This window comes from Camelus bactrianus, chromosome 3 (assembly GCF_048773025.1).
Source record: "Camelus bactrianus isolate YW-2024 breed Bactrian camel chromosome 3, ASM4877302v1, whole genome shotgun sequence".
Classification (NCBI taxonomy): domain Eukaryota; kingdom Metazoa; phylum Chordata; class Mammalia; order Artiodactyla; family Camelidae; genus Camelus; species Camelus bactrianus.
The window spans coordinates 37,543,799-37,567,837 of record NC_133541.1 but is presented as its reverse complement, the minus strand read 5'-3'; the positions used below and the strand labels follow the sequence as shown (position 1 = coordinate 37,567,837).

General features: G+C 37.2%; 2 protein-coding genes across 6 annotated transcripts in view; one reads left to right on the top strand and one right to left on the bottom strand.

Moving 5' to 3' along the window:
• Positions 1 to 11,025, top strand: part of PLPP1 (phospholipid phosphatase 1) — a 91,720-nt gene extending 80,695 nt beyond the window's left edge. For all 4 annotated transcript variants that reach the window (XM_074358286.1, XM_074358301.1, XM_074358290.1 and 1 more), the window contains 2 exons: positions 9,895 to 10,071; positions 10,616 to 11,025. In XM_074358286.1, coding sequence (XP_074214387.1) covers positions 9,895 to 10,071; positions 10,616 to 10,747 — 309 coding nt within the window. In that variant the 3' untranslated portion in view covers positions 10,748 to 11,025. The remainder of the gene's footprint in view (positions 1 to 9,894; positions 10,072 to 10,615) is intronic.
• Positions 10,963 to 24,039, bottom strand: part of MTREX (Mtr4 exosome RNA helicase) — an 81,020-nt gene continuing 67,943 nt past the window's right edge. The window contains exons 23-27 of one of the 2 annotated variants that reach the window (XM_010966283.3): positions 21,992 to 22,097; positions 18,790 to 18,846; positions 17,618 to 17,780; positions 12,687 to 12,791; positions 10,963 to 11,255 (exon numbers count right to left, since the gene is read on the bottom strand). In XM_010966283.3, the coding sequence (XP_010964585.2) occupies positions 11,203 to 11,255; positions 12,687 to 12,791; positions 17,618 to 17,780; positions 18,790 to 18,846; positions 21,992 to 22,097 (484 nt within the window). In that variant the 3' untranslated portion in view covers positions 10,963 to 11,202. The remainder of the gene's footprint in view (positions 11,256 to 12,686; positions 12,792 to 17,617; positions 17,781 to 18,789; positions 18,847 to 21,991; positions 22,098 to 24,039) is intronic. The other variant, XR_006728765.2, reaches the window with a different exon arrangement.

The window sequence follows — 24,039 nt, the reverse complement described above, 5'->3', positions numbered from 1 at the left end:
TAAAGCAGATTGTTTTCTGACAGTGGTAAAGGCCTAAACAATCAGCAAACCTGCACACCTGGGGCTAAGAATTAAGTGACGTGTGCCCTTACTTTGGGACAGATTTTCTGAAGAGTTTTTCTGGAACATATAATAGCTTCTGTGTAGGCTCAGCAGGTCACTGATCTGAGATACAGACCAAGGTGACTGCTGCGCCTGGTACCTCACCCTGACTGAGAGCCCTGGCCTCAAATGCGTGGTGTGGGTGCTGAGCAGCCTGCCATCCCCCTGGGGCCTGCTGGGTGAGGAGTTTGGATTATCTGAAGTGAAGGCTGCGGCTGTTGCTCCTGAGCAGGTTTTATTTTCCTTCCACTTTCTGAAACATTTCCTAGACTGCTTTCCATGGGGCTAGAAAGGTTTCAACTCAGGAAGAGCCAATTGCTGCGTCAGGAGCTTGTCTGCAGTCTCCAGGTCGTTCTGACTGCACTCACGTTGTACAAAGTCAACTCTTCACTTTGTCAAAGAGAGGCTTGGCACCTGTATTTTGCATATCATACTAGAGATGAATGTGTATCAAGAGTAACTAATGGAAGACTAGGCTTTAGGGCACGTACAAGCGGTTTTTAAAGGTCAACTTAATTCTTTTGTTTTTTATACTGTCCTATTTTTCTGTATATATAAAATGATCAAAATTTGGTGGGAAGAGGGAGATCTGTACCCACCAGATCAGCTATAATTTTTGTCTTGATTTTCTTTATAAGTGGATTTTTCTGTAGTTGTGGTATATAAATTTGCTGTTTGGGACCCTGCCCCCCCCCCATCACATTAAGCACTGTGTGGTATTAAATCCATGATATGGATTAAAGAGTCATGATGTGTAAGATTAAGAGTAGCCTGCTGGGAGTTACTTGGTTTTATTTAGAATTTAAAATCAGATTTATCAGAATCTTGCTTTTATTTGAAAAACCAAATTCAAAAAGTTAAAAGAACATAAAATTTGGGGGGAGTGGGTACAGCTCAGTGGTAGAGCCCATGCTTAGCACACACAAGTTCCTGGGTTCAATCCCCAGTACCTCCATTAAACAAACAAACAAAAGTTTGTGAAATGTAAAAATTGCAGATGTATTATATAAAATTCAGACCCACAACTTCAAAACCATTCCAGAAGAGTTAATTTTTGGCTTCTTCAACATTTTTGGAAGTTGCAGGCTTTAATCTTATGTTAATTTAATTTTGTGAGGAAGCAACAGGGTACCAATTCAGCAGAATTTAGGGCTTCCTTTTTAAAATACTCACCCAAATGTTTCTGAAAATGTGCCGTGGGAAATGTGACTTACTTGAAGGTAGTAACAACAAATACTATTCTAACATCCTCTGTTCATTTATCTTACTAGGAAAAGTTACCATTCTTTCAAAAGGACACCGCCATATTTTTTTCTTTTTAAATAGGACATGGGGACTAGGCGAGAAAGGGAATGCCGACAGTGGCTACAGCCATTAATATAGCCTGAAAACTTTTCCCAAAGCATGAGTTTGTGACTGCACTGAATGGCTTTTGAATGTCTGTAGCCCCAGAACCAGACGTCACCAGGGCAGCTTTTGTGGTTGGTTATTCACTCACCTGTGTGTCAGTATCTTTAAGTCCTTTATGAGAGACCTGAGAATCTGAGGTTTGGTTGCTATTAATGATGACTCACATTTACACTGCTCTAAGTTTTGACTCTTTCTTATAGCCTCCATGAAGTAGGAGAGGGGGATGCCTGCTACCCTTTTACAGAGGGGGAAATAGAGGCCTTGGGAGAAGGCTGCTGAGGTCTGTAAGCTGTCAGGTGATGTCTTGTTGATCAGGCTCCCTTGCTTTGTTGCTTACCTGCGCTGAACTCCAGTCTAGTTATTTTGAAGAAGGTGAGGTGATGCAGATCTCTGAAAGTAAAATGGTGACATGTAACTTCAACCCACGGTTTTTAATTTCAAGTAATATTCTCAGATGTGTCTCCATGTCTTATTTCTTTTGCTCTTTGCTCCCTTGACCTTCCTTAAAACATCTGTATATTTGTTTAAATAGAAAGTTTTACTGAGCTCTTTTGTGGAATATGAAATTAATGTATAGAGGATGAAATTAATGTGTAGAGGGCTCAATGGCTTAGTCTGCTCTGTGGCCATCCAGGAGCAAATGAGGAGGCAAATAAGGGATGTAAGCAGAGGACAAATGACCTCAAGTGTAGCATTTGGGTCATTATGAGCCATTTAGATGTAAAGGTATAATAATAAAAAAAATTAAGATAATTAGGTCTGTCATAGACCATGGCCTTTCTGGAGAAGCAGGCAGGCCACAGCAGCCATGCAGTGCATTTCACTGACTAAGCAGTGGAAAGATTTACTTGATGTGGATGTAGGTTCCAGCTTTTATTTCAGCCCCTGAACACACAGATGTCTCCCTGCTTTCCAGCTTTCACATTTATATACAACACTTAACCGCTGCTCCCCTCCCCCAGATTCCTTAGGCAGTGACTCATCTTGTTCCCTTAGGCATCTTGGCATGAAGGGTAAGCCCCAGATTTGGGTGGAGATGTACAGTCATTTAAATCCTCTCTGAGGACAGTCTTTGGTAGCCAAAACTTCCCTGTCAAGAATTCCTGACACCCAGAAATTAACTTTTAGTTAAAAATGTCTCTTAAAGAAAATACCCAGACCATTGTTCTCCTCTGGCAGGTAGCCAAGCACTGCACACTTTACAGTGGCAGGAGTCAGACCCGTGAAAACCACCTTTGTGGGGGAAGCAGAGGGCAGAGCTGCTTTGCATTTAGCCACTTGATGTGCTTAGTGAACCCCTTTGGCCAGATGCCAAAGATTCCAAATTCACTCAATTATTCAGGAAAAGATGCATGGAATGAGACTGTCCTTTTTTTCTGTACAGTAAGGAATATACCAGAACACTTCCCAGTACTGTCATATTGAGGCCAAAACCCCACATTGTTTATATCAATTCCTGTTATGACATTTCTGTGTAAATTACTACAGTGGGGCCCTAAGTAGTTTTCAGTGTCCGTGCTTCAGCTTGACTCCCCGCTCCAGTCACAAAATGCCTCGTATCGGGGCCTCACCCCCACCTGTTTGGATAGTGCTCCCCCCCCCAAACTCTGTCTTACTCAGATGCTCTGATGCCACCTCCTTTTCTCAGGGTTCGTATGATCTGGCATTGACCATACACTACCTAGCACTGTTGATACTTCATGAAGATGTTTCCCAAAGTGTGGATTAATGCTGAGCATTGGGAAATAGCCCATAAACTACATGAATCCTGCCTAATTTTAAGGTGGGATTTGAGATTTAAATTTAGGAACTCTGTGACTCCTAAAGATGGTGACATTAAAGTCTAGAGAAGACAAAACTGAGTCCTGCCGTACAGTACTCTCCTGGCCAGGTCTCTCATCAAATGAAGGTGGAATAATCCGTTGGTTTACCTGGCTTGGTTTTAGAAGTGATGTTTCAAAATAAGTAGACCAAGGTATATTTCTGTGTTGAGCATACTGTTGTCAGTCTAGTTCAGGGGTTGGCAGATTTTTCAGTCACAGGTCAGATAGTATTTAGGCTTTGTAAGCCAGATGCAATCTCAGTCTCATTGTCTTTTTTTCAAATAACCGTATAAAAATGTGAAAACGATCTGTTGACTCTAAATGAAAACGGGGGGGGGGACCCCTTATTTTAAGAGTAGAGAGTACAGGTAGACCTCATTTTATCGTGCTTCATTTTATCACGCTTCACAGATAGTGTGTTTTTTGCAAATTGAAAGTTTGTGGTAACCCTGCACCAGGCAAATCTATCAGCACCATTTTTCCAACAGTGTTTGCTCACTTTGTGTCTGTCACATTTTGGTAATTCTCAAAATATTTCAGACTTTTTCATTATTGTATTTATTTTGGTGATCTGTGATCTTTTTGATATTACTGTTGCAAAAAGATTACAACTTGCTGAAGGCTCAGATGACTGTTAACATTTTTTAGCAATAAAGTATTTTTAAATAAAGGTATGTACATTTTTTAAGACAAAATGCTATCGCATACAGTACAGCATAAGCACAATTTGCATATGCACTAGGAAACCAGAAAATTCACGTGACTCCTCTGTTGGGACATTCACTTTATTGCAGTGATCGGGAACAGAACCTGCACTGTCTCCAACGTATGTCTGCATTAAGAGACTTCATAGCACTTTGTAGATGAGTGTTGCAAAGTCTGTCAGGAAAGGCAAAATAAAAATAAGACAGCTTCAAAAAATATCTTGTTCAACAATTAGATTTTAAAAATGGGATTGTACAACTAGATCCTTAAATGGAAGCTGAATGTTCAGAAGTTTTATGAAAAAAAAGTTATGTCCTACCCTTTGGTGATAGTAAAACAAGGGAAGAATGCTTAAGTACTGTCATAGACATTGAATTTCCTTATTTTTTTTAAAAAAAAGTAAATATAATTTTTACACTAAAGGAGAAATACGTACACATAATTTTTTTCCCAACGTGGCCCTGTGCAGTAAGTCCTGTTGATCTTGACCGGGTCTTCTTTGTGCACATAAAACTTTCATGAGGCGCTTCATGAAGTGATACACAAGTGTTAGGTTCTGTGTTTGGGCAAGGGCCTCTCTGCACTTGGCAGTGAAGCATTTTCTGCCAGCCTCGTGGAGCTTCTTCCTACAACCCTCCTCTCTGAGCTTGTGTATCTAGTTATTTTGAGCAAATTGACTCCTTCTGTCCTTCTTGACCAAAGGAATAAAAAAAAATTACCTTTATGAACCTCTAATAATATTTCAGCTAAGAAGCTTTTATTTCTTTAAAAGCTTCAGGCATAGTGGCTTATTTTCAACCCATTTTTGGTAGGTTTTACTTTGCTAGGAGAGCTTGGACACTTACCCTGCATTGAGCAGTAGGGTTTATGTGGGGCTTTCCTGACCAGAAGCCCTATCTGGAGGAGGTGGCTCAGTTTGCTCTTCTTGGAGGTAAAACAACCCCTGAAACCTCCCTTTTCACAGGGCCCAGTAGTGGTGCCTGGAGGATACTGGTTGAGCTGTAAGGCTAGTTCTCCAAACTAGTTTCTCTTTCTGAAACCGAGCTATGCTGTCAGTGGTTGTATCTGATTTGCTTGAGCTCTTGGTTTGATTCGTTGGTCAGATTCAAGACAGGGAGGGACAGACAGGCCTCACTGCAGTTTCCTTTGAGGCCTTGAGGTTGTATTCCTTCTCCCTATCATGTCCTCCTGTGGTATCTGTCTACTCTGCCACTTTTAACAGGTGAAAATGGGGGGAGGGAGGAGTCTAAAGGTTAGTGAAGCATATGCTGTATTTTCATTTTTCCTGTTAACTCTTCTTCATTCTCAGTTTGTGTCTCTTGCAAATGCAAGGCCTCCTGCGTTTTCCTGGATGTTATAGCAGGGCTGACACTAGTGACAGGCTCAGGGATTCCTTTTATAAACATGATTGTCCTCTTAAATGTTTCAGAACAGTGCTCAAATTTGTGAGGGAGGTAGGCATATGAGGTCATCCTTTCTAATAAGCAAGCACTTTCTGGTTTGGGTACCTAACTGGGGATTCTCCCCCATCCACTCTCTGTCCAGGGCTAACTAACCCTTGTATTAATTCCCTTTGCTTCCCCTCTTGAAAACCGTTACCACTGCAAATCCACCTCAGTGTAAATCCCTAAATTAGACGCGCTTTTTTACCTGCAGCTTTACCTCAACCAAGAAATCTTCCACTGGCTGGTGACTGGACTTCTGTTTGCCCTAGTTACAAAACCTGCCAGCTGCATTTGGAGCCCTTTGTTCCTTTTGCTTGCTGTCATGCACTGGGGCTTCACGAAGCCTGTACTAACATAGTGTGAAGCCTTTGCTTCTGGGGAGCACCTCAGTGAAGAGCTGCAGGTTACTGCTTCTGTTCTGCCTTTTCCACCCTGTCTTTTATTTCTAGTTGTGAACTTCCTACTTCGGAGCTTCTTGCTTCACCAGAAAGTTGGATGTTAGAATTGGAAGGGATCCAGAGGTTAGAATTTCTCATCAGGCAGTTACCCTACTCCCTCTACCCCCATCCCCCATCAAATACCCATTAGACAAGTCAGTGAACTAGGACAAAGTGAAGCGCGGTCAGAGAAGAATCTTATAACTGGCCTGGGACAGTGAGAGAGAGAGAAAGAGAGAGTCATTTGATTTAGGGGCTCACATCCTTGTACTGTTTGTAGAAAAAAGTCATAGAAGTAAATCCCATGCCCCATGCCCCAGTTCTCTTGTAATTGTTCCTTCAGTGGACATTCAGTATGTTCGTTCTGATGTGAGATTTAATTTTTCTAACTTTTTCTCACTGTTTGAATGCAGGTATATATAAAGTTTTCCTTCTCATTTGAAACTTGCCTTTTAAAAAAGTAACTTTGTATCATTTGAGTCACAGAAATCCAAATTAAAAAGCAAAACAAAACAGGATTTTGGTTAAACACACAGAAGGCTGTTAATAGGCTTTTTGAAATCTTTTGGTTGTAAGCAGCTGACCTGCTAAGCCCTCCTAGAGGAGAGGATGGTCTAGAGGAAAGGCCCACATGGGTGAGAACTAGCACACCACTCGGAACTGAGCTTCCTTTCTCCACGTGTCTCTTTGGCCACCTGGGTTTTTACAGTGTGGCTGCCATTCTGCTCCATTCTTTTCTGTTAAATACCTGTTCTCCTTGTCTAACCTTAGCTTTTGCTTCCTCTTTAGTTTGCAAGTAGCTGCATGTATCCATTAGGAGCCCTTTCCAAAACTTCTGAAAATAGAGACCCTCCTTCATACTTCAAGTATAAATCCCAGAGGGTAATACAGCCCAGCAGATCTCTGGGTCAGGCCTGTCATGTCACCTGCCCAGTGGCCTCAGAAAAGAAGGCAGGGCTGTGTGGTCTAAACAGAGCTACCCTTTCAGCTCTGTCCGTGGATGGGCAACATCCTCCAGAAAGGGAGTTTGAAAAGTCGTAGACACTGCCAGGGAGCCTGTCTGGTAGCATACACAGTATTGAATATGGAGTTCTGCTAAGTTCTTCTAAATCTGAAGAGAGAAGCAACCAAGTACCTGACCCTGAATGAGTCTAGTACACACATGGTTAACATTTGCACGAGTGAGGAGGAAGGGGAAGAGTGGAAGCTGCAAAGGCAGGACCCTATAGAGCCTTATTATCAGCTCTGGCATTAAAGAATGAGCTGTATCCCTGCATCTGGTTCTAATTCACCAGTGCTGAGCAGCATGAAGCTCAGTTTCTCTGAGACAGGTTGGGAAAGGTGAAAGAATGGAGACTTCTTTATAAAGGAACATATATACATTCCTCTCCCCTCTCAAGGGACAAGGAGTAAGACAAAAAATAAGAAATCCACAAAGTCAGAAGATGAAAAAGGAGATGGTAAGATTTTGGAAAGCAGTTAAAGTGAGTGGCAGAGGAAGCGAAATCTCTAGTGCCTCTAGAGGGTGGGAGATTTGTGCTGCAGAACCTGAGAACGGCTTAGGACGTGGAGCCGCCAGAAAGACAGTGTTGTGTGCTTTGTTGGACCTGCTTATATAGGAGACTTCTGGCTGGCAACATGGGAGGGGAGTTGTCATGGTCCAGAGTTAGGGCATGTCAGCTGTGGAACTCAGGTGACCCAAAGTTCAAGAAACTCAGTATGTTTACCCCCTTGGGGTCTACTGAAGTGGAAACGTCTTCACAGGGAAGAGCAGGGCTATAGGTGGTGCCCGGCTTTTGCAGAGCTGCATCAGATATCCTGGACGCGGGGAAACAGAGCAGGCAAATTGGAAGCACACTCAATTAGCCAGCCTCACCGAGTGTAGGATTGTTCTGCGACCACAGCCTGCACTCAAGCCACGGCCATCAGTCACGGGAGAATCCAGGGTGCAGAGTGGAGCATAAGGTTAGGTCTAATCACAATCGAGGAACCCCAGAGCCCGCTCAGGGAGAAATAATCTCTGGGTCCACAGACATGGGGGAACCATCTATATTTGGGTAGATGTCTAAGAACTAGCTACTTAGAGCAACAGAGGTTCCACCTAAAGCATACTGCAACTTACTTGATTACTGATCTGTAAGTGAATGCTGTTTTCCCAGGGATGTTGAGGAAGAGATTTGGGCAAAACAATACTTAACATAGGTCTGCAGGCTGCCTTGAGTCAAAGTCAGGGTTCTTTGAAAGGAAAATACTGTTAGAGGGATTTCAGAATCCTAAGTGAGGAAGGACCTTGAAAGTTCTCTGAGTTTCTTTTACATTGGAAGTATAAAATAGGACTAGTTTTAAGTCCATTTGAGAGTTTTTTATTGCTCTGTCCCCAGTAGGGATGGGTGCATTTCTCCCTAAGATGTCTGCATTCATGTAAGTATTTGTAATTTCTAGGTATCTGTTTTTATAGTCTGAATAACCCACGCCTTTAACTGTTATCTAGAAAAGTAACTTAATAACCAGAATGGGGACAGCTAAACTTTTGGACAGTAATATACAAAACTTGGCTTCAGCCCCAGTCAAGGAACTATTCTCCTTAAAATGAATAAAAAGTTTCCAGTTAAAATGGAACTAATGAGGTGACTCTTATCTGGCATGGCTGTGCTAACTGGCTTCAGCTGGCAGATGCCAACTTTGCTTCAACCAGCACCAGCTATCTTCCCAATTCCAGAATCTTGAGACAAGCCTCTTACTGTTTACTTTTTTATAGCTTCAACAACAACAAACAGAAAAGAGGGAGAGTTCTGCAGAAAACAGGAGCACTTCAGCCAGCTAATGAGTCCAACTCAGTTAAACAGCTGGTATGCTCTTTTAGAATTAGATGCTTATACTATAAAGTGCTTGATAAAATTGGACAACTTCTGAGTCTCTGCTGAGAACAGAACAGACACAGCAATGCCCAAAGAACTGGGAATGGATTTGCACATCTGTTTTAAGTAGACAGTGTCAATGGGCATAGCCACTAAATTGTTTTCTGAGGACTGCATTTAATTAAGTATATGTCATAAATTTTTGAACAGAAATTTTAAAATGAATGTTTAAAAGTGCATTCTTACTGGAAATTAGGGGAGAAAATTTTGTTTTAAGTGAGACCAGATTTACTGAAAGGAAACTATTCCAAATCCCTTCTCCATTACAGTCTTTTGGGATGCACCCAAAGCCAAAGGCAGGCTGACACACGAAAGAGGAAATTCTCAGGTCTGATTAGTGCATAGAAAAGTCATAGAACTTAAAGGATACAAGTGCTATTGAAAGAGTAGACTCCTATGCTGGCCCAGGACTAAACTACAAACTGTATTACTTATTTAGGCAGATTATTGTATTTACTTACAAATACAGATTATTTGTTTAGTCTCAGTTGCTGTTAAATAATTTGAAGCTAGAGGAGCTCTCTAGGAAACTGGGTGAATTAAGCACTTAGTTCCGAGATAGGCTAGGCCGAAAACACAGTAGCCTGCCCCAGGGTAAGGGCAACGTGTGCTCAGAATGCTACTATCAATGCCAGCCGATCCCAGGATTCTGAACTAATGACAACAGTTGCCTTTGAAGCAGAATTATAACTCAGATAGGAAGGGGAGGGAGGAGCTGCCCCTGAAATCCAAGAAAGTCATAAACAGAGAAATGCTTGCTTTGTTTACAGTTTGAAGAATTGTCTAGCTAGATAGATAGGTAATCAGTCCTTCTAAACACAGTTACTAGGGAAATTTTTTTTTTTTTCTTTTGGGATTAACTTTTAGGTGTTAATGAGTATAAGAATGCTTGCCTATAGCCCTATTCCATATATAATAAAAACATTTATTGAGTATTAATATTTAATGACTATTAATCATTTAAAATATCAACCCTTTAGAGGTATGGTGATACTTAACATAGCCTCTAGTTGGTGTGTTAAACTCTTTTCTTTATTCTTATTTTTTCTATTAGCTTTATCTTCAAGCCAGGATGAAGGGAGACTGGGCAAGACTCTTACGCCCCACACTGCAATTTGGTCTTGTTGCCGTATCCATTTATGTTGGCCTTTCTCGAGTTTCTGATTACAAACACCACTGGAGTGATGTGTTGACTGGACTCATTCAAGGAGCTCTGGTCGCAGTATTAGTTGTAAGTACACTGGGCAGCAGCCTCTGTCTTAATACTGATAAACACTTGGATAAGTAAGTAGGAAAAAATGTCCCAATGAGAAAACTGTGCTAAGTAAGGCAGAGAATGTGGCTCAGTAATTGCCACTGGGTTAAGGACTCCAATGATACTAAAAGTCATTTTAGGATAGACAGCAAAGAAGAGCTAGGTTATGTACTCTTTGCAAAAGTTATAAAAAAAAAAAATCTGAGTTTCTTTTTTAATTGTAAAAATCTCTAGCTATAAAGTTTTCTTTTTGGTATGAACTGAAAGAAAAAAACCCCTAATTTACATGGAGAATGACACTTTCATTAAGGGCTGGCAGAGTGAAGCTGTTTGTTTGCCCAATACATAATAAAGCAACTCTCAGAATGTCTTAAACAGAAATTCCTGTTAGCCCCCAATTTATTTGTAACCGTAACCTGAACCCTATAGTGTGTATCCTTTTATTTTTGAAACCTGAATATGGTTTTTAAACTTATTTAAAATTGCTTGTCCCATTCTAAGTGTTTCCTGTTCTATATAGGCTGTATATGTGTCTGATTTCTTCAAGGAGAGAAATTCTCCTTTTAAAGAAAGGAAAGAGGAGGACTCTCACACAACTCTGCACGAAACACCAACGACAGGGAATCATTACCGGAACAGTCACCAACCTTAAAGGTGGTGGAGTGCCCACAGAAGCTGGCCTGCTTTCTAAAGGAAAATGATGGCAACCAGAAAGCAAGAGGATGCGTCTTTCTTCCCGGTGTATAAACCTTTAAGGGACTGCTGCTGCTATACCTCTTGGATGCCCACTTTACCTGTGTGTATATAGTTAACATTTAACACAACGGTTATCTAATAGCTCAAGTTCATTAAAAACAACTTCAAGCCTTTCACTAAAACAATGCCCCACCTGTACATTTTTTATTAAAAAATGTAATGCTTATGTATAAATGTGTATGTAATATGCTTTCTTAGAATGATGCTTGACTTAAATATAATACATATTAAAATATGTGAGGACAACTGTCTTGAGATGGGAAAACCAAGTCAGTACTTGTAAACATTTGCTGTCAACTGTAATCAGACAGGTGGTGAACAATTTAAAATCCCACATTCCTTTAGCTGACTCTATAAGTAGAGGCTGGCAGCAAACACAATGTCTCTCTTGATTTTGGTGATTCCTATGAGAAAAGAAAACAATTCCTATGAGAAAAAAAAACTTTTAAGACCACAAAGAACGTAATTCCCCTCCACTAGGGTTTTAAAGATAGCACAACAATGCTGACATAACTGGTGAGAGGGCAGCCTGAAAAACGGAAAACCCTAGCTGGCCTGAAAGATACCTTAGAGTTCACAGCCATCTCTGAGAAGCGGGAAACTTAAAAACCAGGTTCCTGTTCTTAGGACTTTTGACTCTAAAGTACCTCATGTGAGGGGGCTTGGGGGATAGGAGGGTGGAGAGAAGGTAGGGGAAAGGGTGTCTAAAACTATTCAGAAAGACATGGAAGGACTAAAGCTGTCAAAAGAAGTTAGTTGACCCAAAGGCATGAATTCTCAACCTACATTGGAAGGCTCTGTATTTCAGTTACCATGTGAAATTCTTTCTGGACTAAGGCAGGACAAATTTTATTTAGGAAGTTTACATAAATAGATTTAAGCCCGGAGTGATTAAATAGGTCTGCCTCTATTTATTGATGTGAAAATACAAACCAGTTTTTGCAAATCTCTTAGGACATTAAGTTGATAACAGAAATCACTAGGTTTGATTGCAAGCAACCAACTCAGAGCAAGAACATGGCTGATGTTTTCTTTGATGTGTTTTTAAACTCAGTCCTTTTTTGTGGCCAACATTCAGGTGGATTGAAATTATTTGCAGGCATGTATGCTTCCTTCCATTATTGCCACCTTGGTCTGGCTATCCTTTCTGGATCTGGTTTCCTGCTTCCATCTTGCTAATCTACAGACTTGCCCACAGTGCGCAGCAAGAACTGCCCTATAAAACCCAAGTCAGAGGACACCACACCTGTGCTCAAAACCTCTGGTCATTTCAGAGGAAAAAATTGGGGGCTACATGACATTTCTTTTCTTCCTCCAACTTCTACTCTTCTACTTATTGCTCACTCTGCTGCAGCCACACTGGGCTTCTTGTTGCTCAAGTATATCAATTATGTATGAAGGGCCTAAATGCCACATTCTGAGTGGGGGCTGTTAGGCCATTGCATCCATCCTTCAATTCCCTGCTGTCTCTGTTTTTATTGCTATCTGATACATTTTAATTGCTGACTTGTTTAATGTCCACCTCCCAACACTAGAATGTAAGCTCCATCAAGGCAGGATTTTGTGTCCTTTTTGTTCACCGCTGTATTCCCTAGTGCTTAACACAATGCCTGGCGCACAATAAGTACAGAATAAATATTTTGAGATCTTACTATATAAATTCATTTACAAACTTTTTTCAACAGACACTATTTTTTTTTAACACTACTAGATGGCCCTCTATGGCAATCCAGTGAAGAGCATCTGAAAATATCCCCCTAGGTTGTGATCTGGAGCCAAATCTCAGTAAGATTTGCCTAGATTATTAGAAAAAAACTTACGGGCTGGATACTGACCTTCTGCAAATTTATTTTCCAGCTCAGTGTTTCCAATGGCTTTTGCTGCTTGACACATTTGTCGAAGTAGTTCTTCCAGGCGCCTCATACAACGAATTATGCTGCCTTGTCAGAAAAGGAAACAAATCACTTGTAAAATGGAAATAATCAGGAACAGAAGAACTTTTGTTAAAAGGCAAGGAAGGCGACCATGGAATGATTAACTAATAGTACTTTGAGGAACTTCTCCTGCAGTAAATCAGCTAGTAAACTTGACAGGCTAATGCTAGGCATCAGGGAGCCTACAAAGACAAAAAGTTTAATTCCCATCCTTGAGTAATGGTAGAGAGTGATGGATTTACTGTAACATGTTGACACTTGGTCTTACAGAGGTAAGTAAACAAAATGCCCTGGAAGTACAGGAGATGACACATAACTTGGGTCTCTTAAGAATGAGGTCTCTGTCAGGCAGTGACAAGGGAAGACCACTGAGGCAATGCAGAAAAGCCCAACAAAGGCAGCTATTTGAGGACCCTGAGTGAGGCCTACTAAGGCATCTATCTAGATGCTATTCTGTGAAGAGAATGCAACAGGAGATTTTTAAGCAGGGGAATAACAGGATCAGATCTATCTTTGTAAAGGTTCAATCATTCATCCTTCATTATTTTGCTTTTAGTCCCATCCTTTCCTTACTGTCACCTCAAGCAGTTTTGTGCATTTTTATCCTATCTCACCCAGGTAACTATCCGCTAGTCCAAGTGTTCTCCTTACTCTCAGCTTTGGAAATCATTCTGCCTCATCAATTAGGACTACCTAGACTAAGTGTTAGACAAAAGATACAAAGCCATGACCCATCCCCAGGCTATCTGAAGCTGACCAGAAACAGAAATAAACACACTAACAACCTAGTGGTTTGTTACAAACCTTTTTTTCTGGTATTGCCAGAGTGGAAAGTCAAACTGAATTCTTACTGGTTACTGCCTTTTTAAAAAGACTGTGGCAAAATACACATAAAATGCACCATTTTAAAGCATACACCTCAATGTCACTGCCCTTTTTTATACTCAGGTTTATATCACCATTCTGGAAGAACTCACTGAGATATAATTCACATAGCATAAAATTCACCCTTTTAATTAAGTGTACAGTTCAGTGGTTTTCAGTATTATTTGGTGCTGTACAACCATAATCACTATCTAATTTTAGAATATTTTCATCACTCCAAAAGAAATCCATATCCATTAAGCAGTCATTGTCTCCCCGTTCCTCCTACCCCAGCCCATGGCAACCACAAATCTACTTTCTGTCTCTATGGATTTGCCTATTCTGGACTTCTCACATAAATGGAATCATGCAATAGGTGGCTTTTGTGTCTGTCTTCTTGCACTTAGATCCTTAGTGTGTTCAAAGTTCATCCATATTTTAGCATGAATCAGTATTTCACTCCTCCTTACAGCTGAATACTGTTCCATTACATGGATAAACCGTAATTTAACCACTCAGCCACTGACGGACATTCGAGTGCACATGTTTTAAGGGCAGTTTTGCCCACAATAGGCTCATCTGGTTCTTGAACAAAAAACATTCTAATTGAGGATAGAAATAACACATTTCTCTATCTGGAGAGAGATCTCTACCTCCAGCTTTCTGGCATTCCGTGGTTCCCCACAGTTCATGACCTAAACTTGATTTAATCATCCTATTTAAGTGGTTTTAATGAGTTTGGCCGAAGGTTAGGGTCATAAATATACTTTCCTGCAGTTGTTTACCACTTGATCCCAGCTTACACTGAAACCATTCCCAGGGGGCAGAGACCGTTGCTCACACTGCACCCAGCACAATTCCTGATCCCTACTAGGGTCTCAGTTAACTATTCATAAAATGAGTAAGTATCAGGTACTAATTCCTGTCATTCAGTACTAAAACTGTTCTAAAATGTAAACACAGAAATTACTCTTACTAATAAAATGTTACTCCATTATTACTAGCAAAAGTATTTTTCAAAATAAATCTACTGGAAAATCTCTTAGATACTGACGTACCCTGTCCCAGAGAAGGGTATAAAACTATGCTTACTGACAGGCATTTGAGAAGAGCATGTGGTGGGGGTAGAGAGTGGGAATGCAACAATGTTTGCTTTTAAAACCTGTGGCAGGCAGAAATAGCGTCAACAGTTTCAAGTGACAGTTCGTCATAGAAGCTTTCCTGATGACATGTGCTTGTGGATAGCAAATTCTTCATGCTTTACAAAAACAATATTGTACTCTTCATACAGTGAAGAGTACAATATTGTTTTTGTAAAGAAAGAAATAGTTAATGGCCCCTGTCTAGATTACAATGGCCCTACTACATGGATTAGTTAGTAGACTGAAACCCTAGGCTGTAGCCCATACAAATATATTTCCAACTGTTCCTCAAGTTTAGTTTGATGGAACTAAGAAACAATTACATTTTATCATTTTTTTCAGGGTGATAACAGAGGAAATAATTATTTGTATGAAGTCTTCAAAACTCCTCAACTGAATCACAGTATAAACTCTTCTCTTACATGAGATAGTCCCTAAACATCCGGTGTTACTCATTACAATGTTAACTAGCCCCAGCTAATGTCTGAAAAATATTTAAAACTACTTCTGAGGCTCATGACATGACATGATCAGACACTTGAGCGTAGCACATTAAAAAGTTCCAATCAAAAAGTTCTGCTTGTAAAAATAAAAGACACGCTATAACCATGGGCTAGAGCTTTGGGAACAGTATTTTTCCAATTATATAAAGCATGTACAGTAACAAGATGAAGAGAGAATGGCTATTCTGAAATGAAAGAACAACATCTTTCAAAAAAAAGGGGGTTGGTGGTGAGGAGAGAGTATGCTAGAAAAAGAAAATTCTATCTTAAGTAAATCAAGATTCTCAATGACTTTTTTTGATGTTTGGTTACATTTTATTTTTATGAGCTAATATATATAGTATATCCTAATTTTAGAAAAAGTATAGCTGATATAATGGCACCATGAAAATTATGCTGAAGTTAGACCCAATTTCAAGTTATAGTTATAAAGTGAAGTCCTCAATTTTCAAACTTAGCTTTCTCAGGCAAACTGAGTGTCAAAATAGCCCCACGGAATTGAAAGGAGGCAAAATACATTTCAGAAATGCTAGTATGTTGTGGAAAACATCAACTCATAGGTAGCAGAAATATAAACTGTCCTCAATTTTAGCAGTTTAGGATTTATCTTCCATATGGTGATAACTTTTCCATTTAAGCATAAAGAGTAAAAAATAATCCACAAAGATAATTTTTCATAAGGCTCCCCAGATCTCCATGTCTATTGCCCTTTCATTTTTCTTAAAACAAAAACTACTCTCCACTACGCACCACTATTGTTTCATGTGGTGTGTTCACCTTCTCAGAGAAGTAGGTATTATATAAATATGCGCTATTATATTAAAAAGTCTTAGAATTTAGGGATTGCCTTTGGGCCTCCAAAACACATAAGCCATCAACATCTAGGGTTCCTGTGTGTTAGGCAAAATTCACAAACGCGGTGAGGATGTCATGCTTCCCTCTACTCACAGCCTCAACGATAGCTACTCACCATGAATTATTACAGACCTGCTTACCATTCCTACAAGCACGAATTTTCAGTGGATGGAGATAGTATGTATAGTTTAGGATAGTATTTAAAAGTCTCTGGGTGACCCAAAATTCAAGAATAAAGTATTATAGTTCTTAGATGAAGTTATCAACTACCATATGACCTGCAGTCACAGAGGCCAGAATTCAAATCATAGCGCCATTCTGTACTGTCGCGACCTTGGCCAAATTATTTACCTTTTTAAGTTTAGCCTCCCTGTGTAAAGTGCAAATAATACCTACCCTGATGTGCTATTTTGGTGATTAGATCTAAATTATATAAAATGCTGATTAGCACAATGTCTGGAACATAGCAGTTAATAAATAATGACCTTCCCAGTAACAGAATATAGTATTCAGAGGACGATTCTGGGACCATATTAAATAATGATCATTTAATGGAGGCTTAGAAATAAACTTTAGGGAAAGGATTAAAACAGCATACCACAATTACAAAATATACTGTAAACTACAGTATTTAAAACTTTAAAACCCATAAAATTCAATGCAGTAAAGGTTCATGGTTGATTCTGTTGCAGAGATGTTTAACCTATGCATCATAAAAATCACTGATTCATAAACACAGTAATCTATTAGTAATAATATCAGGTAAAAAGCATAATACGGGGTGTGTTAAAAATATAATTCTTCTCAAAACACACTTACAAGTAATATTTTACATATTCTTATAATAATCTCTGTGAAGCCCAAGCTCATTAATTTTCATTTTTAAGAAGGGTCAATGTAACCACAATTTACCATTGTAAAAATCTACATAAGCCAATTTTTTTTTTTACAACAAATACAGCATTTCTAAATACGGTCTTCTTTAATTACTGTGAATATTATTTACTTCTTATAATTCACTTATGACTACTCCTTATATACTTCCTTTACTTTTTCATTAAAAATTTTTTTTTTCAGTTGAGTAACTATTATCAGAAATGCAATGATGGACAGCATTTTCAACTGTGTCATTTTTTAGTGGAATTATATAGTAAGCCAATAGGTTATTACCAAGAGAATAAAACCAAAAGTGAAAACACCCACACAAACAGGACTTACTAGGATCATCTGTTTATCTGTGATTGCAGAGACATGGGCATAAGATTATAAACTCTTACAATGAGCAGACTGTGTTTATTAAATAATACAAAGGGTTTATGGAGATTATTTTTGATCTACATAAGCAGAAGATTCCCTTTTATGACCAAAAACTGAAAATAAGATCTTATTCTTGTTCAGTGAATCAATGCCATCCTAAGTAGATTTCTCTTATCCGAAAGAAATGCATGCATACAAAATTTAACCATACCTTCAAAAACATCCGTCATTTTGCAGATATGGGCAAATGTAGCTCCAGTCGCCCAAGTATATACCACATCCATTAAGTGAGGTTTAAATGAGCTCAGGTAAGTCTCCTCATCAATTTCCAATTTGGCTTCTGCTGAAACTTTTGCTATTCTTTTAGCACATTCCTTTGAAGGTAAAAGATACACTTAAAATGTCTTACTTATGATCTCTCTTACCACTTTTTCTTTAGGTTTCCAAAGTCATCATTCTACAAGGTTCCTTTTTCTTCCTAGGTAATAAGCCCACAATTTGGATATTCTGCTTCTAAGTAGCCACAGTGCCTGTTAACACTGCTAAGGGATCAAACAGCAAAGCTTTCCCACTATGTTAAAGTCCTTAAGAAAAACATCAAGAGCAAGACTTTCTACAAAAACCAGAACTCTTCATTAAAACTGTTCAAGAGTAACATTTAATAATCTCTAATTGTTTCATTAGCAAAATAAAGATAACAATAACAAAACAGAGAAACAAATCTTATGGGCAAAAAGATGCTATTTCCCCAAATATACTTTTAAAAATGTAAATCTCAGTATTTTCTTTTCCCTACAATGAGAATTTGGATTCATTCTTTACTCCTCGGTAATCTAAAAGGTCAAAAATTCCTAGAGCAATAAAGATTCCCCTGGTTCTGGAAGTTTAAATTTCTTATAAAGACACAAATTCATTACTATGAGCTACTGTGGCTCTGAGGACCCAGAAATAAATCATTTCTTAGTCTAAAACAGATTTTAAAACCTGATTTTAAAATTTGTTGTAAGGTAGGATGAAAAAATGTACAAAAAAATAAGCTAACTAAAACCTAGCCCATCTAGATGCCATTCATAGCACCAAGGAAAATGATGCAGGCACTGAATTGTTAGTATGGCCTATCTACATATGCAATGCTAAATCTGCATTCACAGATATTCACTCTATACAATTTATCATATTCGTGGGGGAAAATGTTTAATTTTTAAAATAAAAATTAGAAATGATGTTATCAAAATAGCATTAAATGACAAGACTAACATCAAATGACATATTTAATCCTGAAGGAAGCTGTCTCTGTGGAATGATAAATACTATGATTAGACTGTCAAAAATGTTTATTTCACAATATACTATTCACAAAATACGTAGTTCAAAAAACCTTACCTGCATTTGACGAAGTGGTCCTGCTAACTGCTCTGTTAATTTTGGCATCTCACTAGACTGTAGAAGAAAAAAGAGTAGATGTAAAAACCCAAATTTAAAATGCAGTATTTCCTACCTGCTTTAACAAACAAAACAAAGCTTTCATGATATCCATTAATTTCAAATTATAAGACCTCAGTCATTAGCATTTGGTGTTTCCAATCAACTTCTAGGTTATATAAGCAAAATTATCATTCCTCTCATCCTGAATTATATTATGCTCTTATATTTCAGAGGAAAAGATTCCACTTCTAAATTTGTAAAGTGTGCTATTTTCTGTCCCCATAAATGGAACTGAAGGAGAGCAAATACTGTAAACATGCACAGTAGTTTAGTTACATCAACATTTATAAACTGTTGTATCACAGTTTGATTTTTGAAAGTTTTGGCTTCTAGGCAATTCTCAATCTGTAGAAACTGAAAATCTGGGATAAAGAACATTAGAAATAATGCCCTCAATTTTAATTTTACTCAGCTCTTTCTAGCTCTCTAAGTACTTTTAAGACAGTTAAAAGTTTAGCATGAGTTTTAGTATTCTTAATATTGTCTTCCCAATAGTGAAAAGTCCATCAACTTCTCAATTAGAATAATAGGAGTTTCAGGTCTATTACTAACTTGTCATATGAACTTAAACTAGCTGCTTGAATTCTGTGTGTTGGTTTTTTTTTTTTTAAGGTTTAAAAAATTTTTTTTCTAATTTTTTTTTGGGGGGGGAGGATTACGTTTATTTATTTATTTTAATGGAGGTAATGGGGAATGAACCCAGGACCGTGAATGCTCAGCATGCACTCTACCACTAAGCTGTACGCTTTCCCTGTTGGCTTCTTAAGCTGTCAAAGAGAAACAATAAGCTCAGATCCTCAAAACCTATTGGATTGTGATTAGAATAAAGACATTATTAAGGGGCAAATTTTGACAAAGGTAGACTTATTGTACAAAAATAAAATTATTGTAAGAAAGATATGTTTGTATCCATGTGTGAAACATGATTTAAATTATACGTAAATTTAAAAAAGCAATTACAGGTTAGTTCCAATAGATCTGCCTTTATATTAAGCATCAGTATGCAGTATACAGGACTTCGTTTTGATATGTAACATTAATATATACATATATATGTATATAATGTAATAAATCATGAACCAGGTTATTATTCCTGTTAAAACAAACAAAAAATTGTGATGAATCATAAAAAAGCAAAATGGCCAGAATGAACTCAACATCTCAGTTTAAAAGTGAAAAGAACACAAGACTGTAAATATCTTTGATACTGAGTCCATTCACGGTCAACAGCAACCCCATCCCCTTGGTGATTTCCATCTGCCTCCTCTGCTTTACTTTTCTCCAAAACCCTCTTTCCTTTTTACATAATATACATAAACTTTATTTCTTTATTGTTTATCTTCATCCACTAGAATATAAGTATCATGAAAGCAAAAATTTTTGTTGTCTCTCTAGTGCCTAGATCTCCGCATTGCACAGTGGGTGGTTAATAAGTATTTATAAGTACCTGATATTTATATTATAAAGACTACATACAATCTTTAAATTACTCTGAATAATACAAATGATATAAAAATGTGGGGGTACAGTTTTAGAAGCAACATATTTTTAAACAGAAGTTACATATCAAGCAGACCATATATTATTTATAGTAAGTATCTTACTCTATTTACCTTTCTTTCTGAATAGAAAGCATATTTTTAAAAGTATTAACAAAATATCCAACTTGATGTTGAAAGGCACCACCATAAGAATTGATGACACCACACATAACACAGTATGGCTTCACTGAACAAATCTTAACTACATATAGTGACATCTTGGCCCAAGACTTAAAAAGAATTGTGGCCCAACACCGGTGAGGAGGTAACATATTTGGCCTCTCAGAAGACAGGATTTTTGTAGTGCGACATTAAAAAAGAAAGAAAGAGCACAATGTAAGCAATTAGCCACAGGAAAAAGTCTGACACAGGCAGAAGACCACCAAACTCCAAATAATCTCTAAATCTTAGATTTGTTCAAAGAAAATTTGACAAACATTCTTAACAATTATCTTGGAAAATGATACAATAAAATTTCGAACCTAAGGCAAACAATAGCCAAACAAAACATCCTGTAAAGAAATGCATTCCTCATGTGCAAATTAAGTTACTTCATAGGTGGATAATAGGCATTCTCAAGAGCAGAAATCGTTTTTGGATTACTATGCTATTTGTTATCATTGTCACTATAGTTATAAATCTAATCTGTAATCAGAGAGCTGAGAGGAAAATACCTACCTACTTCAAGAAGTTACATATTTTATATGGTTAAAAGTAAGGAAATAGTTAACAAGTAAACAGATCAATGGCAGAGCTGAAAAAAACAATTTGTCTTACAATTTACTACTTAAAAGTTTAACTAAATGTAAAAGGTTCTCTAAAAATTTAGATAGCAACATTAAATTATTTTTAGAAGGTAAATGTCCTTGTCTTACTATTTTGTCTGTTGCATGCACAATGAATATAGTTTTAACTTTGAAATGTGAAATATGCATTTTACTTTCTAAAACAAATCATACTACCTTTTGGAATAAACAATGATTAGTGTTCTTATGGTTTTCGATCCAGCGCTTCATTTTTTGATTTCTCAAGAGCTGTTAAAAACCAACTACTCACATGAGAAAAATGCTAAACCAACAATAAGAATTTTATGGCTATTACCTCAAATCTTAGCTATGAAAACTAAGACTTCAGCCTCTAGTTGGATCAGCTGCTTCACAGTTATTCTCCAAGAGTGGGAGGAGGGATAGTACTTCAAAATTTCATTCCCCATACAGATTTACTAGTTTTTCCCGATTTTACCTTTTCTTTTTCTTTCTAGGACTGTCTGATTAGGCTACACCTTCAAATAATACATTGGGTTATAGAGCAAATTTATAACTTGGAACCTGATTAATGATGACTGTCTACAAATAGAGTTCTATTTTACTCTTTCTTCTGATAATATGCATTTAATTCTCTCTTACTATATATTTGTGTTAGTTATACTGATGTCTAATTAACATTACTCATGTAAATATAAAGTATATTTTATCATTAAAAATATCCATAGTAATACTAAATTATAGGGTTGTAAATTAATTTCTTAAAATAAGATGTGCTAAAATCTATTAACTCACATTCTCTTGAAACACAAAGCAGCTTAGTAGTGCTGTTGCCTGTTCTGCAGATAGGTCATTGAAAAGGCCATTAAACATCATCTCAGTTAGAAGAAGTTCATCAGCACTATACCGCCATATGCAAAAAAAAAAAAAAAAAAAAAAAAGAGAGAGAATAAATTCCAAATGTCAGAATACAAAAACACACATATGTACCCATACAACCTTAAGATGTAGTTTTAAATAAAATATGTTATTTGGCTATGAGGAGTGACAAACATTTACTGAGGAAATGGCAGGTCATTATACTTACCAATATATAAATAATAAATGCGAAATGGGTGTTTCATATAAAAAGTAAATGTCAAAATGTGCATATTCACTGAAATAAAGAACCATTTCTTAACTCTTAGAATACAGAAAAAAAAGTCACTACCATTTATTATTCAGGCCCAAGGACCTTTCTGACTGTTTTCAATTCTAAGTTATTTCATAAATAACTAAAAAAACAAAGACAATGAAAAACTTTATTAGAATCTTAATTAGAATGTACCCATAGCAGACACATATTTTATCGTTTCCCAGTGTTGAGAATGTAACAAATTGCTGCTCAACTGTCATTCATGAATCTGGACTATATCCACCTAGTAAATACAATTCCATATTTCAAACATTTCTCTAATAGGTACTAGCTCATCATTACTTCTGTTTCTTCTTGCACTTCCATTGTTGAAACATACTATTGACTCCAGATTTTAAATGTATCTTTTAGGTTTTAGCTTATTATTATTTTTAGTTCTTCTTTTGCATCATCTAAATAAAATATTTTAAAAGACTTGACAAGTCATAATTTCACTGAAGAAAGGCCATCTTCTTTGCTCTATTATTGTACAGCATTTTCACATCCAGATTTATACTATAAAGATAACAGATTTATATTACAAAGATAAGTGATCAATCCAATAAATTATTCTCATCTTTTTATCATCAGTTTATCAGTTTCCTTGTACTTACAACTATCTTCAGTATTTGACTACCTAAGAACTGTATCAAGGAAATGTTAGCACACCAATCATAAATGAAAAATATAGTCACAATTCCTTTTTGGAAAAATGGGATGGTCCAAGTTCTTATCAGAAAACATTACATAACTGAAGTCTCTCCTGTTGAACATAAAGGAGAGTAAAACTAACAAAAACTTAGAATTTTCTTCCTGATCTTAGAAACAGATTATCCACTCACTGATTGAGTTGAGAATTTACCTAGGACCTGAGATTTTGCTTATATGATCAATCTCATTATCACCTTGCCTAGAGTGCTTTTTGTCTCTGTGTTAATTCTCTGAATTGTGTAATAATTGCAAAATATCTTTTTCTGTTATTTTCACCTTTATCATCAAGGGTAGAAAAAAAAATTCTGAATTCTCAACTGTGTTCAATGAAAGCTAAAAAAGACTACAAAGATGGTGTCTTTAGAACAAAATCAAGGTTCCATATAGCATGTTACATTTATATAAAGGTTTAATGGATCCATTCAGTAACTGTTAAGGACATTACTCTAAAAAAACAAAACAAATGACAAACTTTCTATTTTGGGGAGGAACTCTAAAAAAGAATAAAGCCATGAACTATCAAACTTTACAAACAGTTATAACTATTCAAAAATAAAGTAAAAAACAAAATTTAGGTTCCTAATGCAAAACTGACAGTTAAGTCAAGCCAAAAGGACAAAAATACAAATAAGACAAGACTACTTCTACAGTCTAATGTGTGAGGCAGACAAGAAAGACAATAATCACAGGACAGCAATTTAACACAGAATTACATAGGCAACTATAAAAAAAAGTTGAGAGGTCTAAAATCAAATTGAAGAAGCTAAAAGCAAGTTTTGGAAGATCTCAAAAAAAATATACAGGAAAGGGGAGTGAAGGAAAGGTCATGCTAAATGAAAGAAACACCATGTGCAGACAAGAAACAGGCTAGAGAGGGAAGGGCAAGAATATACTAAATTATGGAATTTATTCTAAAAGCAATACAAAAATCATTGAGAGACTTTTACCAAAAGAGTAA